Source organism: Poecilia formosa, unplaced genomic scaffold, assembly GCF_000485575.1.
Source record: "Poecilia formosa unplaced genomic scaffold, Poecilia_formosa-5.1.2 Scaffold321, whole genome shotgun sequence".
NCBI lineage: Eukaryota > Metazoa > Chordata > Actinopteri > Cyprinodontiformes > Poeciliidae > Poecilia > Poecilia formosa.
The window spans coordinates 535092-554900 of record NW_006800260.1 but is presented as its reverse complement, the minus strand read 5'-3'; the positions used below and the strand labels follow the sequence as shown (position 1 = coordinate 554900).

General features: G+C 38.8%; 1 protein-coding gene across 4 annotated transcripts in view; it reads left to right on the top strand.

Annotated features, from left to right (window-relative positions):
* mdga2a (MAM domain containing glycosylphosphatidylinositol anchor 2a) overlaps positions 1-19809 on the top strand; it is a 215662-nt gene that overhangs the window by 104593 nt on the left and 91260 nt on the right. For 2 of the 4 annotated variants that reach the window (XM_016661297.1, XM_007573241.2), the window contains exons 4-6: positions 12320-12516; positions 16631-16763; positions 17275-17544. In XM_016661297.1, coding sequence (XP_016516783.1) covers positions 12320-12516; positions 16631-16763; positions 17275-17544 — 600 coding nt within the window. Of the gene's footprint in view, positions 1-12319; positions 12517-16627; positions 16764-17274; positions 17545-19809 lie in introns of all 4 variants that reach the window. The other 2 variants (XM_016661296.1, XM_016661298.1) reach the window with 1 other exon arrangement.

The following is a 19809-nucleotide window of genomic DNA, read 5'->3' as shown; positions in this document are numbered from 1 at the left end:
TATATATATATATATATATATAAACACAGACACACACACAAGTGTGTATGCAGTGTTAGTCAGAAGGAAAATAGATGTGTAAAAGTTCTTAAAACATGTCCATTTTCTATTGCAGATCTTAATGCATATTGCTTAATCTCCCACACGGCTTAATTCGGTGAGTTCTGGCCCCAGATATGCTTCTGAGACAGCGATCAAAGATGGATAATGTTTGTCTGGTGGACTATTTCTATCTTTATTTAGCCATAGGTTTTGGACCATTGACATTTTGAAAGATCAAGTAATAACCTATTTTCAGCTTGCTGGTGGAGTCCATGACATTTTGTTTGGATTTAATTGTCCCAGTATTTCAAAGAGACCATGAAGCTGTGGACCAACGAGAAGGTTTGCAAAGCATTGCAGATCATTCACTTTACTGAACAGGGAAGTTCAAAACCTCTTGTTACCTTAACAAAAGCTAAGTATAAAATGAACAAAAAAAAAGTGTAAGATTATTGTAGTTCATTAAAACATATTTGAAGGGTTTTTAGACCAATTCACTTCACCGTCCTGCATAAATCCAATCTTACAGCAGTAATAACAGAAAAACAACTTTCCTGAAAAACGCACTACAATTCCACACAAACACTCAGAGGTATTAGCTACAGGTCAAAGTTCATAGTAAAACTTATGATTGTTTGTGACTGTACACACAGGTATAATTGACCTTAGGTCAGCTGCTGGCTTGTTTACAGAGCAAGACTGCAGCAAGCATCCTCATTTATTGCTTCCATTTGGATTGTTGGGTTAGAAAAATGTATTCTGAATGAATTTGTGTTGTCCAACAAATTGTTTTAATAGTACAGCAGAAAAATAGCTACTTAGTTGGTTAAGATGCTGCATGTTATGGTACTGTGCAAGACAGATGGGTGTTCTCCTAATTTCTTTATTCTTCTCTACAATTATCAAATGTCATATATGAATGTGTTACTGATCAATACATATTCAAGAAAGTTAAATATGTATATGAGAGGATTAAAGTTCAGTCAAATTAGCATTAGCATGTATATCAGAGTATTTTCAGCAACTTATGATATCCAGAAAGTGACTCCAGCTTCCTCCTAAAGTTCAAATTCATGACTTTTGGCTTAGTTGTCTCTCTAAATTGTCAAATGTGTGTGTCTGTGTGTGAACATCCGTGTGTCTCTATGTTGCCCTGTGATGGATTGACGACGTGTTCAGGATGTACCCTGCCTGTTGACCATTTACTGGTGGAGATGGGGAAGCTTTTGTGGAAGTCAGTCAAATGAAAAACATCCTAAAGTTGTAGAAATGTATTGTTACTAGATTAAGTTGGAAAGACGATCATTATTCTCGTCACCAAGTGTTTCCATCATGGCTTGTTGATCATTGGAACATGAATGGCTGCTCCTTGAAACAGCATCACTTCCTCTCCAAGCTGCACTCCTCATTCCCTTTCAACACTGGGTGACCTGAATGTTCACTATCCAGAAACAATAGTTTTAAGTGAAATCTTGCGTTGTAAACTCATAACTTTTGTACCCTGCTGCCTTTTTTTTATAACCACAGTTCTTGAAAAGAAAAACCACCACCTCTGGCCATCGACTTAAAAGTCCTTAAACTTCTTTTATGAAACAGTTTTGACGGCGTATTTGCACACATTGGTCGTTTACAAAACGACCAATATAGTCAGCCATTTGCAATGTAGGCATTTGTTAATGAAGTCACAGAACAAAAGGAAGCAGGAGTAACTCTAACCCTTCTGTTTCAAATATTGACCCTTACAGCACGGCTACGTAGTAGGCTGGTGGCTCAAACAGCAGCTGGTTGACTTTAACGTTTTGTTCTGCATCAGTCCTTTCCCACTTCACACCTGGATTGAGGGAAGATGCCTCAGTTCTGTCCTTAAGGTCAGGTGGGAGCTACGGAAGAGCTGTTGCTGATGCTCTAAATCAGTACTTGTGATAAATGCTGTTTTTAAAAAGACATTTTGCTCTTTAAAAGCAATCATTTTTTATCTACTTTTTTACTGAGGAAAACTAGGGCTGGACCAATGTCAATACTTATTATTATTGCTGAATCAATGTGCGTTTCAGCTGAAATCACGCTTTTCAAACTTTAATGTTGTCTTAATGACCATGGATTTTCACGATTCAAATCTTTTCGGCTGGTCTGTTCATGTATAACACTGTGTCTTGTACTCCTGACAGAACAAACAAGCCTCTTACATACAGGACACTTTTATCTGCAATTATGCTGTATAAATAAGCAGCTTTCTCTGAGCGAAATAAATGTCCTTTGAGTCTGAAAAAGAAATGGAAGAGGTGCTCATTTATTTTTTTTTATTTTTTTTTATACTGTTTTTTTACTTATCGAATGCCAATAAATAGTCCTTCACGGGAGATGGCCTCGGGCGGTCTTGTTCCAGACCACACAAAGAAGAAGGTCATTAGGCTGAAGCCAGAAAAAGATCTCCATCGTGTTGCTGGTGCTTTTTCCCCAACACTAATGGCGAGTTTTTAGGCGTTGCTGCTAGATCAGTGGTCTGCTTGTTTTCTAGGGAGATGAATTAAAGAAAAGATGGGCAAAGGCAGAAGCCACTGTCTAAGGGAAAGGATGAGGAGGAGATTCATTACTTCTCACCCCCAACACACACAGAAACACACACACAGAGCAGAACTCTGCCTCATTATTTCCCCATTTCCATCACCAGGAGGAAGTGAGGGGTTGCAGCCTTTCTACTGAGGCTGCTGACGTCTGCCCTTCCATTTATCACATGTTAAATCCATGTGTTCCCACACACACATGAACACACACACTGGAAGACATTTTTTTTCTCCATCTCCAAACGCAGCTGAATCTGAAAAGCTGAAAAAAGGTGAAGATGCCGCCATCTTCAGAAGCTCCGGCAGCTTCCGATCTTAAAACATCATCACATTTGGAGCCCAGAAGGACTTTATTATGTTACCTGATCGCATCATTCACACAGATTTAAAATATTACACTTTCTCCTGACAGAACAAAATGAGTCCTCCACATTGTCAAATGAAAAAAGATCTCCCAGCGAAAGAGAGCAGACGCTACCTTTCTCTCCGTCTCCCAGTAGAAATGCAACTGCAAGTAAATGCAGGAATGCAGAAATACTTGATGAATAATTCAGCCCTCGTTACGCGGCTCCAAAAAGGCATGCCAAACAGCAAACATGGCACCGGTGGTGTGCTGGCCTTCCTGAGACGTCACCCAACCTGCCCAGTTTGGTTAATGTTTTTGGCATAGAGAGAGAGGAAGAAGAGGAGCCTTCAGGAAAGCCTCTGTCAGAAAGGTCTGCTTTGTTATCGCTTATTAAAATCCAGTTTTCACCCATGCTAACTGATCTGATTATTAGCATGATTAGATTTGAACTCTGCTCAAAACCGCAGATATTACAGCATTCTGCATGTAATGAGTAATACATTCGCCCGACATGATGCTAATAAGCCTGTGGATTTTCTTGTTACATGTTATGATGTGGACATTTCCAAAATCACAGAATTTCTAGTGGATTATCTGTTGGTATTAATTTATGGTGAATGCCTGGGACATTATTATTGTATTATTTTATCCACAAATTTAATTATAAATATGCGCAGTGGCACAGTTTGTAGAGCTGTTGCCTTGCAGCAAGAAGGTTCTGGGTTTGAATCCCAGCCCCAGTCTTTCTGCATGGAGTTTGCATGTTCTCCGTGTGCATGTGTGGGTTTTCTCTGGGTACTCTGGTTTCCTCCCACAGTCCAAAAACATGACTGTCAGGTTAATTTGCCTCTCCAAATTGCCCCTAGTGTGTGCATGGTTGTTTGTCCTGTGTGTCTCTATGTTGCCCTGCAACAGACTGGCGACCTGTCCAGGGTGTACTCCGCCTCTTGCCTGGAACGTTAGCTGGAGATAGGCACCAGCACCCCTCCCGACCCCACTAAGGGACAAGAAAATGGATGGATGGATGTTCTTTTGATGGGTTGCCTTTCCTTCTAAATCAAACGTGTGAAGATCAACATTTATATTGTTGATTGTTATATTATGACATGTATTTAAATGCATGTCATAACTATACATTTGATTGCTTAATCTTTGGGATACTACAGTAGGAATGTTTGTGCTTTGTATGTTTTTCATGTGTATTTTAAAATAAATGATTGTATTGTTTTATACTTTTTTTATTTAGAAAATTTTTTACCCAAGTAGGAACAACTTAAAAACGAAATATAGCAAAATGATGGCTAGTTCTAGAGATCTTGAACATAATGGCTAAATATGGATAAATTTGAATTTAAATATGTGTCAAAATAATAATACCCCCATCCGCCCCCCCACTAAGTTACATTTTTTTAAGATGTTGATATGGAGATATGAGATGTTATGCTTCTGATCCAAAGCAGTATACCAACACTTATTGGTGCTCACTGTCTTACTGTGCCTGTTTTTTACTAGAGAAGCAGCTATCAAACCCTTTTTTGCCAGTTTGACCTTCGCATTAGATTCTGTGCAAACCCGACGCTCCTTACAAGGACATCAACATGTGAAAACAACAAAATATGAAAATGTTACTCAGGGACTATGAAATCAGTTTGACTATTTTCTCATTTTCTTTCCCCCTCAAATTTCACTTTTTCATTATTTTTATTTTTCTGAATTCCACTTTTTCAAATCCAATCCCATTTATTAATCCAAAAGTGTGAAGTTATGGAGCAATTGAAAGCATTTTTACAAATTTACAGAGAGGTCCCCATTACTGTTATAAAGGTTTCACATTGAAGTTTGCAGTTGGATTCTGACTACATATACATTTCATGTCATTATGGTTGATAAATACAGAATCAGTCAGTTGGCTTGGTTGCAAGAATAATCCACTGTCCTATTTAGTACCATTAGCAAGGCTTGTGTTTGCTATCTTGTTCCTTTGTTCAACATTTGAACAAAATCTTGCTAAGTTATAGCCTGGCTCTGGAAGCTCTATACACTGACCTGGAGATCAACATGTGCATCGATTTGGATCTTATTTGATCTTGCATGTATATTGTTTATTGTGAGTTACAACACCAGACACTCCAAGCAATTCTCTATCAGTTTGCTCGGAAACCCGTTGTTGATGAATAGCTAGAGACTCGTGGAAGCGACTGCCATTAAAGTAATTTACTTTAGAAAAAAGTTCCTGTGAGGGCTGAAAAAATGACAACTTAAGTAAATTTACACAGGCAGGGGTAATCAGCTAATGGAACACCAGTGAGTAGCAATCAGCTAACATGACACAAGTGCTGAGAAAAATAAACATAAAAAGCAAAACAAAAGAAGTGCACAATTAGAGGTAATTTCACAATATTCTATGAAATGACACTTGAAAACCTAACTTGAAGTCAGTTCTGACTTGGCAACAAAGAAATGCTGGGAAAACACAATACTCCCAAAATTCACTAATTTGAGCATTCAGAAAGGTCCTTTAGTGTTGTAAGTGCTTTGCTTGATTCTGTGTGCAAATTAAAGAAACATTTTATTTATTTATTTATTTTTTTTTTCAAAAAATGTTCAAATTGAATTTTGAAGTGAAAAGTAGACTTAAAATATTGAGTATTGTCAATTTTACATTGAAATTTAGGGATTTTTTAAATTAATATTCCTTGATCATGCATATATTAGGCATTCAAACACATTAAATGATTACAGAATGAGAAAGTAACTTAAGAGCATTGTTGTAGCTTAGCTCCCAAAATGCAAACACTCCCTTTAAAATACCTGGTCTATTTGAGAATGTAAAAAATCTGAGTTACAGTGAAATTATCTTGTGTAATCTATGCAAACTGGCTTTAGCTAAAAGAAGCAAAGGAGCAAAACAAACAAACAAACAAACAAACAAAAAAAACTATGAGGGCAACTGAGTTATATTTCAGGTTAATCAAATTCACTACAATGGAAGATATGAACTATACATGACTGAAGTAAAAGGTGATTCAGTAAAGAATAAATGTTGAGGTTTTACTTTAGTGCATTTGTTTGATTTCAAGTGAACTGCACAGAATATGTGCATATGTCATATATTATGTGGAAAATGTTTAAAAGTATTTATCATGGTCCCATTTCGCGCATTAAAAAAAATCAAAGTTTTGACAGAGGCGCGTTTACGTTTGAAAGTTTTTGATGGCAATCGCATAAACAATTATTTTTAACCAAGATATCAATAACTCTGTTTGTGCAACATTTCTAAACATGATTACATTTAATAATGACATTCACTCTCATTTACCACTGCACCCAATTATCTCAACAAAGCAAAATCTCTTATCCTCTCTCATTTGAATGTCACACGGTGTCCGTGATGAAGGTTCCGGCTTTTTCTCTCATCTTCTTCAGCGGTATATAAAGATGCTTCCTCTCAGCTCCTGGGCTCAAGAATGATATTCAGTTTGCTGTGATATCTCTGCCGCACAGGCAGCTTCGTCAGAGCGAACATATTGCAGACATCCATCCTCTGCCGTAGTCACACTCTGCTGTGAAGCCAGAGCTTGACACTAAGTAGATCCAGCCAGCAGAAGGGAGTTATTGTGTAGCGTGGCCATGAGATAGAGGTCACTGTTGCCAAAGGTATGAGAGATGGAAAGAAAGCAAATGTCCCGACAGCAAATCATATGTTGGATTTATGTATTTCAGCAGAAATGTGAAAGAATGGGGGTAAAAAAATATCAATTATGGCTTATTAACATTTTACCCTGCAAAAAAAGAGCATTAGGTGATACATTTGCTGTCTAAATACCAATATATATATGTTTTTCTTTTGGTTTACAATTGAACACAATCGTCTGTCGGGCTTTCATAGACAATTGCAGCCAACAGCTTTGCTTTATGGGGAAAAGTCTGTCTGTTCTTGGAATTGCCTTCACACTTCAGCTAAATTAAAGCTTCTGAGGTGAAGTTCTTTCAAGAAAAATCTTTCTGCTGCCTACTTCAAATTACACCCACCCACTCACTCACTGTACGTAAATTCTTTCTCAAATGTAAATAGCACTTTAATGATATTCTCGCTGTCAGCCTCTGAAGAAACTTTGAAGGAAAAAAAGAGAAAAAAATCCACTGAAGAATTTGATGTTCTCTATTTTGAGAAGTTAGAAATCAGAACATCTGAGAAGAACACCGCAACTTTTCACAAAAATTTCTCAAACTCTCACTATTTTTTGTATTTTTTTTTTCCTTGTTAAGTTAAAGAATAAATATATATTTGTGTTGGGAAAACAATAACACAGGTTGTGATAAAGTTAAAACTGGTCTTACTAATCATGCAGGTGTTATGCTAATGCAGCAGACACTGCACAGCTGCAGTACAGTTATTTTGTGGGGGGATGCTACTACTAAATAGTTGTTATAAATTTTATATGAAATGTTTTCCAGTGTTTTTAGTAAATCCTGAAAGCCTTCGGGAAGCAGAGACAACTTCATTATCTATTCACATATATTGGTGCCTATTTGCTCTGTACAGTTGGATTTTACATGGAGTGCATTTTGCTAAAAAGCATAATGCATTGAATATTCTCCAACCTAAAACCAATCCACTCTTCCTAGTTGACTGAATTGTCAGAGATTGGGACGTGAAGCAGAGGTGCCTTGATTAAAAAGCAGAATTCATTCGGCGAGAGCAGCACAAAACAAACAATTAGCCAATCAGTGCCCAGAGCAGGTCTCAGGTTGTTATCAAACTGTTATCAGATCCTGTGAAATACTGCCTGGGTAAAGATTTGAAAAAAGATGGTGGTTAATTTGTTTCATTGTAACTGGCAATACAGATGCTAGGCATTGCTATTGAACAACAAATTGCGCAACGTTTTTGACGATTGATTAACTGCAGTAGTACATTTAAAATGACAGCTGTTGAGCGGTAAACAGAATCCCTATCAACTTCTTTTCATCTTTGATGTTGCATAAGTAATCCATGTAATTTGGCCTATTTCAAGCATTACTAGATTAGATAGATATAGTTAAAATAATGGCCGACTTTATTTTTTCTAGTCATCAATGATCATTTCAGCCGAACAGGAAATGTCAAACTGAAGATGTTTCCACTTAAAGAACGTTTCAGTTTTCAATAGCTCTACTTTCACCCCCAGTTATTTCCACTGCAGAGGTAAAGACCAAATCAGATCAACAGCATCAAATTGTGGCTCAGAAAATGGTAGTAGCTGGGAGATAATTGTTTTGGTTTTGTGGTGGGATATGGTAAACCTCAGAATGGACCATTTGTAGTTTTAGTTTTAATCTTTGCAATCTACTGTTGATATTTAATCATAGACAAGGAATAATTGCTTGTGTGCAAATATATCATTCAAATCAAGTCTTACACATAACATTCCCAAGACTTTGTATCATGCACTATTTTTAAATTGAAAGAAATGTGTGCGTTTGTGTGGATAATGCTCCTTTGCAACAAAAAGTGCAGGTTTTAATAATTAAAAATCGGTGGATATTATTCCACCAGCCAGAGCTTGAACCTCTTTCATTCCCCCTGCTGTGATTTAAAAACATGGGGGAAAAAATGAAGTTTGATTAACGTTCCACCTTTGTTACTGTTCCACCTTTCCACTAGGTTTTCAGGTACTTTATACAAGTTATGAAGTGCAACTGCTGAGACTAAATCATTGCTTCTAGTTTTATTTTTTAAGAATCATGGCTCCTTATTTACTCGGTGGGGTCCATTCTCTCTTCACTGGAGGTCTGAAAATGATTTTTTTCCCAACACTCCTGCTGTTGGAGGAGACTTATGGAGAAGACAAATAAAATAAGATGCAAAAGAACAATAATGTGGCCGACAACTGCTTCATTTCATATGGGTATTTGTGATAATTAGTGCTATTTGCTGGATTAATCAGATATAGAGACAAAGTAAGCAACAGAAGAAAACAACTAGCAAACAATACATTTAGGACAACATTAATGGATATAGCAGGTCTTGAACTTGTACATGTGGTTCACATTAAAACATCTGCCAGGGGTATGCATTATTTTGGACGTAACTGCAAAGTTGTTCTGTTAGTTTTATATCTTGACCTCCTTCTATTCCTCTTTTTGCCCTTGGAGAAAATGAAAGCAATTTGCTTGTCAGTGACATGATGGCACTGTTTCTGCTCATGAAAGACACAAATGTCATTCAGGTCAGCAGCAATCCCCCTCCCCCACCCATACCACCCCCCGGGACAGTCATTAGGTGAAATTAGAGGCATGATTCTGTCGCTCACGGCTGACAGCATGATGGGTATCTTTTCCACGGTGACTTCATCACGTCAGGTGCAGAGGGTGAAAGACATCAAAGTCGAGAAAATATAGGCAAACTCGCTCTGGGAGGGACAGCCTCAGAGGTCTCTGGATTCACGGTGGAGTGGAGTAATGCACATGTTTTCACACAGGTGCTGTTTTTTTTGTGTGTTTTTTTGCAAAGGGGGGCATGAAAGGATTGAGCTTTGGTTTGATGTGATAATGAAGTGCCTTCTTTAGTCTTTCATCCAATCACCTTCATCTATTTGTCCGACAAATGCTTTGTTACACTTTAGTACACTTCTAAAGTAGTTCTGCTAATCAGATGGGAGTATCATCATCTTCAGGCTTTGTTTAAAGGATTTCTCACATTGGAGAGGGAAATGATTGGTGATAAACTGAGAGCTCCGGCTTTCTTTGTGCGCCTGCCTTGCGAGACCACCCATGAGTCACACAAGCGTCGCATCGAGCGTTTGCACGTCTGTGTATCATGCTGCCCTTCCCCCTCCTTCCCCCGTGTTTTCATATCAGAGGAATTCAGAGATTTGAGACTTGTCATGGTTGGTAGAGGTGAGCAGGAGTGATGCAACGGTTAGTGCACTGGAGCGTTTAGCCGTACATGGGAAGATTTACCGGCCTGTGAAGCCATAAACCTGCAATTACAAACCCTAACAACTCTGGCACAGGCAGCCCGTACAACACAGTTTTCCTCTGGGCTCAGGGATTTAAGCCTCACAATCAGTCAAGCGTGACTTAAGAAGCTAATTGCACAAGAGTGACACACATACACGCACAGCCTCCTTACAGGAGAGAGACTGATGTCGGAGGTGGAATTTTGTTTAAAATTCATCAAATTTTAATCCAGCTTGTACATTTCCATACTTCCATATTTATCTCCACGCTTCTAGCATCCACTTCCTCCCTGCATATAATTTCGGCCCTATTAATAGCTCAAACTGCTTCTTACCCAAGACGCACGCTAACAGGGGAACACGCTTTCACTCTTGTCACCGCAACCTCGTATCTGTCCAGCGTTCAAAGACACGCGTATCCCAAGGTAGATAGGGCTGTCAATGAATCACTCCGTTTCTGCCACAGTTGGTAAATTGACTGTTTGATGCTGGAAACAGATGGGGCAGGAGGCGGGTGGAGTCGCTGATAAGATGTAGGATTCATACTCTTCCCTGCCTCGCTATAATGAATCAGTGTATTTACTTAGAGCGATCTGCTCGTCTGAAATGGTCCTGCGATTGCTCCGTCTTCTCCCCCGTGTTGTCACTCCTCGGGTTTCCCTCCCCTCCCCTCCTAAAGGTAATTGCTCTTACCTGAGACACTGTAATGGCTCCTGGATGAAGTATTGAACGCAGCTAGATTTTGATTAAGGGGCTGTAGGGCAGAACATGCCTTTAATGAAACTGAGGAATCAGCATTCTCCTGGCTGTAGCGCCAAGGCTGGATGCTGAGCATCACGGCCCACAGGCGCCTTGATTAGGACCTGATCCCAGCAAATCCAGGCATGGGGCAAAGCCTCTGAATTAAAAGCAATGAATTTGACTATTAATAATACCGGAGGTATGTGCATAGTGTTTTTTTCCCTCCCCCCTTTGGAGACAGATAATGATTAAAGATGTGTGTATTCATTTACTGTAAGCTCTCCCACTTGCATATTCACCCACAAGTCCAATCATCCACCTTGTTGCTCTGCAGCTGACACACTAACACACTCATTAATGCACTCAATCCTTTTTCCCTTCATATGCAAAAGGTCAGGCTTTATCAGTTAGAATTTTAGCATGAGGGATAACTTGCATTAGCTTCTTTCATCCTCTTCCTTTATTGCCTTTTTGCTCGTGTTTAAAAACTGATTGCATCTTGGACGGAGATGAAAGGGAAGCAGCACCCTCCCCCCCGTTCTTTGAGCATGCAAATGGACGTAATCTAAAAGACGGAGTATTAGCATGCTAAAAGACAGCACGGCTATGATGAACACCATTTGCCAAGGCTTAATGCGATAGCTGGGTAAGATGATTAACTTTGAATCCATTTAATCAACCACAAGCGCTTTCTCAAATAACCAACTGTCTCGTGTTCGGGTAAAACTTCCTCTGAAATCTGTCGGGAATTGGATGGATGTGTCAAATCACAGAGTTTCTAAATCAGAGCCAAGGCCGGCCAAACAGGGCTCTTTGAAGTGATGGACATCAAACATCATTTTCTCTGCAGTGTTTGTCATCCTCTGCTTTGTTTAAAGCTCAAAATGGAGTGCAACTTGGAGCACACAAGCAGCTTGATTTGACTGAGCAGTCAATGTGCCCTTGGGCTGCATCCTATTGACTTAAGTAGTTTAAGTAGTGGGGCCCTCTCACCTTCTTTTTCATATCGACCCCAAAGTGCATGCTGATAGCCGTCTCTCGTAATGTGATGGAAGTTCTGATCCTTGTTGCTCGGCCTTAAACGGCAATCCAAGAGCTCGGCTTGTGAGGCGTCGTAGTTGTATTTATTGATGCTAGAAACAATTTGTAGCTGAACAGTCTATTACTGCTGCCAGATCTGGCCAGAAACATTTTCACCAGCAAACACTCCGGCTGGATCTGACATGAAGCAAAGCTTAAATACGTGGAAAGGCACCTTGTGCTGGCAGAGTATCTGTGATGCTGCAGGCCTGTTGAGTGTGTGGCATCATTGACTCTTTGAAATACCATTACTTTTGAATTATGCTGCTTCCATCAGTTATAATCTAAATCATGCATCTGCACAGAAATATTCTACCAGATACAAAGTCAATGTTCTTCCATGGACATATCAGTTTACAGACCAAAATCCTACAGAAAACATTTGAACTGAGGAGAGACATTAAAAGAACCCAAGACTCTTCTGATTACATTTATTATGCCCAAATAATTATTTGCTTTAAGGCCTTTACTCTTCTTAAACAAATTGGTCCCCATCTTTACATGTCTACATTTTCTGGGTTAATGTAATAAATAAACTCCCACATCTCAAAGACAAGCCTTTATTAAATGCTTTCTCTGCTGTGTGTCTGCTCCTCCAACAGACCTCGATAACCCGGTGATTACGGTTCACCAGAGTATAGGAGAAGCGAAGGAGCAGTTCTACTACGAGAGGACTGTGTTCCTGCGCTGTGTGGCCAACTCCAACCCGCCCGTCCGCTACAGCTGGCATCGTGGGAGGGAGGTTTTGACACAGGGATCCGACAAGGGCGTGGAGATTTATGAGCCGTTTTTCACACAGGTAAGACAGAGGGAAGGTTTGTTTTAAATTAAAGCTAATTTCAGAAGGACCACTGTTAAGATTTTAGATTTTTCTAACCTTGGCTTTTTCATTTATTTTTTAATTTGCTTTTCATTAAAGTTATGGGTCGTTTTATAATCATTCCTTACCTATGGTTGGAACTAGATAGTCAAGCTAAGCACTTTTATTCCCCTGCTTTTTAATGTTTTTGGTCTATTCTATTATTCCCACCCATCACAGTGACCATGATTAGGTATGGTGTTCCTTAGAAGGCTTTGGTAATACAAGTTGTTTTTGTAGCTTTGTCCTTAGTAATGTTTTCTGCCCAAAGCTCCTCTTTGTACAGTATGTAGCGCGTAGTGTGGGAAGAAACCACAAACTGCCAAAGGCTTTTCCGCGGTTTCGGATGGTGTTTTGTCCCCAAGTGCATAACAACCTTCTGTTCTTAGACTTCTGTTTTGTACATTCTAGTTAGGATGCCACGCTGGTAGCATTTGACATTTTAACAGCATTTCCAACTCTTGAATTTCAGGATTTTTGGCAGTCGCAGTCGCATTGTTTGTGATTATAAGGATTTTCAAGCTCAGAAAATATTTCTTTTAAAAAAACTGGAAACATGAATAAAAGTGTGATGTTGAACTTAAGGTTCCTCATGTTCCACCAAAGGATGTCAAGGAGTCGAGATAGCTTCACTGCTGAAACATTTTCGGACAATTTCAGCTCATTAAGACCTATTTTATTTTGCAGAATAAAAAAGCATTTATTGAGTGTATATAAAATTAATTTATTTGGACTAATATCTTAAACTGGCTAAAATGAAATGGATAACATGACAAGCATTTACTCAAAAAATAGCAATATACTGAAAATAATTTTGATAGGCAGAAAGAAATTATTCTTTGTCAACATGGATAACAATTTCTAAAGAAAACTGCAGCTTTAAAGCCAATTTTGGATGTTTACCAAGGCACAGGTTAGTATTAAGACATTTTTTATTACAGCTGAAGTAACTAATGGTAAAAAAAAATAGTGTTTTGTTGGGTTTTTTTCAGCTTTTGTCGGTCCTGTGAAATTCATTTTCAAGAAAGAGTGTTTGTGGCAGATACTTTATGCGCTCATAAAGCAATGCGGTTATTGATTCCTTCACTCACAAAAGACAAATGTGGAATAAAATATTGTGTTTACAGCACATTTATAGATTGTGCCAGTAAACACAAACATTTCAGAGGCTCCTATGATTATTGCTTGCTATGAAATTCCAATCCAATTGAACGGACAACTTGGATATAAAGGAAAGGATAAGAATAAATAGTTTATGAACATCGTATCATAGACCAATCATTGTAGACCAATAATCTGCATTGTCACTACACTTCTGGACAAGTCTTTGTTCATAACTATCAAATCAACAGAATGTCTCACAGATTAGGAAAATGGCGTAATTGTAGTTTTTTCCCTTTCATCTGTCTACCTCATGCCCGACTAACCTCCCAGACGGGACAGCAGAACTTGCCTTAATGAACCTTCTGAAAAGCTAAGCCAGATTTCATGGTTTACATGCATATTTGTGAGGTGGGTTTCCATCACAAGTGGTTGAGCAAGTGGATTTTCTATGCAGTCTGAAACAGAAAAGCTTTTGTTCCAAAAAGGATTTTCTGCAGTCGACAAAGAGCTGACTGAGATTGTTCCATCACTTGTGAAGGTATTGTTGTTTTTCAATAGATTGAGTTAAATGTGATTTGATACGTACTTGGAAGTCTGCATCAGTGAGAATATGAATCTGCACAAAAAATAAAAAATGGAGCAGAAAACAGGCTTAGGACATAAAGAAAGGGAGGAAAAGGAAGTGAAAATTATGTTTGGCTCAAATGAAGGAAGATGGGTGTTAACTAATAGAGTGAGTGAGGCAGAATGAAAACGCTGCACTACTGGGCCTCAAATAACACTCATCCCATCTGCGCACCATCCTTCCTATTAGCCACTATTAGAACCCTAATTGGGTCTGGAAATTAGAGCACAACCTAAAACCCAGAGATTAGGAGTTTGTGAGACCAGGTCCAAATATGACCTGACCAAACTCCAAGTAATTTGCTCATATAAATGTTTTCAGCAATATGCGGGACCCAGGAAAGTAGATTTCCTGTAAAGTTTACTTTTGCATCTCTTACCTTCAACTATTCGTTCGTTTGCTTTGTGTTATCCTCAGCGTTGCACGTGTTAGACTCCCAAAAATGATAGAAACATGCAGATATTCCATTTTAAATTTACTACAGAGAACAAGTTTCTATCATAAAACTTCGGCCCACAGCTCTAAGTTTGCTGAAGAAACCCTCTACTGTATTTCTTTTCTTATTCACTCATTTTTGAATGAATTGACATTAAATATTCTGGATTTCTTAAATATGTTTGCACATACTGCTAAAATGTTGAAGACCAGTACAGCTGGTAAAGATCCAACGTCAAAGATACCATTTTCTTTATCAGTTTTTACCAAAGCTCCTATAATTAATTTTGAGTGAACAGCTTCATTATAACTCACTTATCACTTAATGTTTACTTTTGAATGTACTATGTGGCAACAAAATATATATATATATATACTGTGTGATTTCCATGATGTGGAAAATAATTGGTCCTACACAAACTTTCCTACTTTTCTGCCTGAGCTGTGAAGTCCTAGCAACATTTTCTAAGAAACTAAAGAAAGTAGAACTTCATCTCAGCTCAACATCAGCTGATGTGGGTCTTAGGATTTTAAACTATTTTTTTCAGCACAGACCTAACAAAGCATTGTCTGAAAATCAAAATTTCAAAACTTATGGCTAGAAGAATACTCCCATAAAGATCATGTCCACCGCCAACGGCCAGTACAAAAGCCACATCGCTCCTTCTGGATCCAATGTCCGACAATCAGCCTCTTCTCTCAAGACCCCAGATGAGCTTTCCCAAGGAGACTGAGAAGAATGTTCCCCTAATACCTGGACCACACTCTCTGTTCCCCTTTCTTAAATTTTGGTACCGCCTTCCCAATCCACCCCTTCAGCACTGTTGTACCAGTCTTCCTTTTTTCTATTGCTTGAAAAAAACTTTTTGACTGGATTTAAATCTAGCTCAAATTCAACTAAAGCACCGAAATGAAAACGGACTGGAACATTTTTCATAGAACTCATCATTGAAGTGCCCCTGTGATTTCTCTCCACTGCGATGGAGCCATTTTGTTCCCATAGTGCTCAGACTTCCCATCAATTTGAACATCCCATTTCACAAGTCCGCTTTTGGAAAAATGACTTTGTGTTTCTATTTATTTATCTATTTGGCCCTTAGAAAGTTTCCTTCCCTGCAACTTCCTCTCTCTGCCTTTCATTTCCACCTTAACCATTTCTACATTACTGCCTCCCTCATCCCCTGACATACATCTGCTTCAAAGCAGAGGAAGGTGGCGGTAAGAGAAAGGGTGTGGAATGTGAGGTCCGTAGCTAATGCGACACAATTAAGTCACCCTTCGGTTTCTTTGGATGTGAAAGGGTCTAAAAGACACCGGTGATTGCCATATTTTCTGGGCCGCTGCAGCATGTGTGTGAGTCATGTTTTAATCCTCTCTCCGTCCTTTCACCCACACGCTGGAGTCAGCCAGATCAAAGGTTTTACATCCTCATCCTAACCTTTAGGGCGAGGCTTGTGGCTGACAGGCCCAGTTGGAATCAAACACATATTCTCAATGAGATAGCCATTTCTGTGGAGAGATCCCCTACTGAGCCCGTCCATATTTCTGTAGCTCCGCTGTGAAAATACTGCAGGAGCCTTTTCTGTGGAGTAATCCTCTTGCTGGTAGCAGGCGAGCTGACAAATTTCTTTCTTCATTTAGAAAAAAAAAAGTATCCGCATCATTCCTATTTCAGTGCAACAGTAATGTGCTTGAATTCTGCTCTCTGTTCCTCTCCCCCTTTGTCTTTGTTAAAGCTTTATAAATATTCATGTCGCTGACCTTACTCTGGAGCTGTTAGGCCTTTTTCATAGCCTCCCCAGATCTATGTTTTGCAGCATTCCTGCTTTTAATTAGGATGATGCTTTTGCACATATTTGCATACCAGTGTTGGTTTGGTCTGAGCTGCAGGGGGAAACAAAGATCCTGAAGTTGAAGAACCTGCGTCCTCAAGATTACGCCAACTACAGCTGCATCGCCTCTGTCCGAAATGTGTGTGGGATTCCTGACCGCAGCGTTATCTTCGGACTCACCAATAAGACAGGTAGAGGACAAGCTTATTCTTTTGGTTAAATATTTCTTTGTCTGTCTGTTACCTCGTTTATTGTTAGTTGATTGCTTTCAAAGTCTTTTAGATTAGATCTGTTTTAATAGCTTTAGTTAATTTCCTTTGCACTTCATGCATCTTTTCCTTAACTGTTGTGTTTTCATGTTTTCTTATGTGCAAATAAAGTCAACTAAACACGTGGATGGGTAATTTTTGCATACTACTTATTATTTCATGTATATATGCACCTTCTGTTATCCTGTAAAAGTCTTGCTCTCTCTCACTTTCCCACAGTCTGAATGAATCATTGGAAATTATTGGCATTGTGTAGAAAATACTGACATCTGATCAGAAAAATATTTCTTATGTTTGAACATGAACGTCGTCTAGTTAATGTGAAACGCTGATTTCTCTGATTTATGGCCTTTTAAAAAAAAGCCTTAAATAAAAAAAATCTTTCCATAAATGCATTGCTACCTGCAGACATGAGACTGTACTCTTTCTGCAGCTTCTCCATCTATCAAACTTCTGGTGGAGGATCCAATCGTGGTTAATCCTGGCCAGACCGTGTCGCTGGTCTGCATCACCACAGGAGGGGAGCCGCCCCCCATCCTCACCTGGGTCAGCAGCAACGACAGCCTGCCGCAGAGAAGCGTAGTGAAGGGGGGCACGCTCACGCTGCCCGCCATCACCTCGGACGAAGCCGGGGTTTACAGCTGCGTGGCCAGCAACAACGTGGGAAACCCGGCCAAGAAGTCCACCACCATTGTGGTGCGAGGTAGGAAAGCACGACCGCCTGTCAGAATATTCAGTGTTGAAAGCACGACTAACCCATTAAGCAAAATGGTTTGTTGCTGCGGATTAGGACATCAAACATGAAACAGTGCTGAAAAATGATGCTATAAGTCGTTCATGCCTGTTTAGTAGTTGCAAAAACGATCAACATAGAGGAAAGTTTATGTAATTTGGCTATAAGATCATGATTTAAATATCAGTTTATATGATTTACCATCAGTCAGCACTCTTTGCTACTACTCAAATTAAAATTACACTGAAGTAGCTTATTGGTTGAATATTTTTATTTTAAAGCCATACATTTATCCATTTTTTTGTATGTGCAAAAGCGCTGTGCAAAAGTATTAAGACACCCCTAATTTGTTGTACTGTGTAGATGTGAACAAGTGAAGAATCAATGAAGTATTTTTAGGACTAAAATGATCTCTCCAGCAAATTAACAATATCTGAAAGTCATGGGTTTAGTCAAGGCTTCTGCATGGCACCCCAGGGAGAGTGGAATGTAAACCATTATCTCTTCAGTATGTCTGCAGGGTAAAATAAATAGAAAAATGGTTTTTAATTTTGTACTAATTAGGAAAATAGTACAACGGTGCAATTTAACATTCCAAATTATATGAATTACATTAATTTAGAAGTTCTGCTAGAAATTCCTGTAGCTGGGAAGCTAGAAAACAATTCTTTAAAAAAATAAGTATGTGTGCTATGATTTTTTTTTCTTTCATTTTTCTGCAGTAAATCAGCAAAAAACAGAAAGACCACTGGTCTTTCTGCAAAACCAGACTCTTACAGTACAGTGTTTTACAGAAAGGTAACCTAACAACAAAGTTCGGGGGAAATTAGGTAAGATGTATAGTCTTTCTGGAGAAAATTGTGTACAATTACCTCACCAAATGTAAGGTAAAAAGAGCACCTCATTGTGACTTCTGTAACATATCCATTTGTTCCTTGTATTTTATTCCATTCACAGTTTTTTTCAGCACTTCTTGTAAAAAAAAATCTCCTTTCAGCTACATGTGTTCATTACTTCTTTAGTTACTGGTGAGTCGTCAAACAGAATGAAAGAGCACAACAAGCATGAACCTGTTAATTAAATTCACTGATTCAAGTGCCAGTTTACTGGAAAACAGCAGGTCTAAGGTCATTTGCGGCTGTTTGGTCATTATCAGAAAAAAATAAAATAAAATTTCCCTGCTGCCTCCACCTGAATGACATGAGCAGCAGAAGATCTTGGCTATCGCTCATTACCGAAACAGTGATTGTTTCTGGAGAAGCAGCTGTTTATTATTGTGACAGTTTATAGATTATTGAGCCTGGCACTTCATGTTAACAACAATCCATAACACTTTTGCCATGCAAACTGCACACAATCTTAAAACGAATCACACAAAATAATCGGCTTTCGAGCTACAACAGCAGCATTGCAAAAGTAGCCATACGTCTATAACTATCCCCGCTACAAAAAAAACAAAATTGATGTATTTTATTTGGGATTCTACGTGATAGATTGACAGAGTATGATGTATGTGGTTTTCAAGCAGTTTTATGTTTGAAAATGTGGTGTGCATTTTTATTAATAGCCTTCAGCAGCTTCCTAATTAGTAAACAGAGTCCACCTGTGTGTAATTTATACTCTGTGTAAATACAGCTGCTCTGTGAAGGCCTCAAAGGTGTGTTAGCAATCATTAGTCATGGCTGCATCATGCTGTGGAGACGTTGTTCTTCAACTGGGACAAGGAAGCTGGTCAGAGCTGATGGGGAGATTAATGAAACTCAGGGACAGCCATTAAGGAAAACCTGTTGGAGGCTCTAAAGAGCTAGAGTGCAAGAGATTCACGCCACCAGCAGGAGAGCGAAGCTAATCAAGCAGCCACACCAACAACAAAATGGTCTTTTAAACCTAAATCTAATTGAGAAGACTTGAAAATGGCTATTTACAGAGGGGCTACATCCAATCCAAATACCTGCCATTTTTCAATGAACAATTGGCAAAAATGTATTTCTGTAGATGTGCAAAGCCTTTATAAACTTACCCTAAAAGACGTATAGTTGCAAAGACAGGTGGTTCTACACAATATTCACTCTGAGGGAGAGAATACAGATGTGTGTCACTTTGCTGCTTTAAAACTAAAAAAAAAAAAAAAAAAAAACATGTTTTGCTTCCACTATACAATTACGCTCATACAGTAAAATCTTAATAAAATATATTGTCAAAATGAGAAAAGGTTTTAGGGCTACAAGACACTTT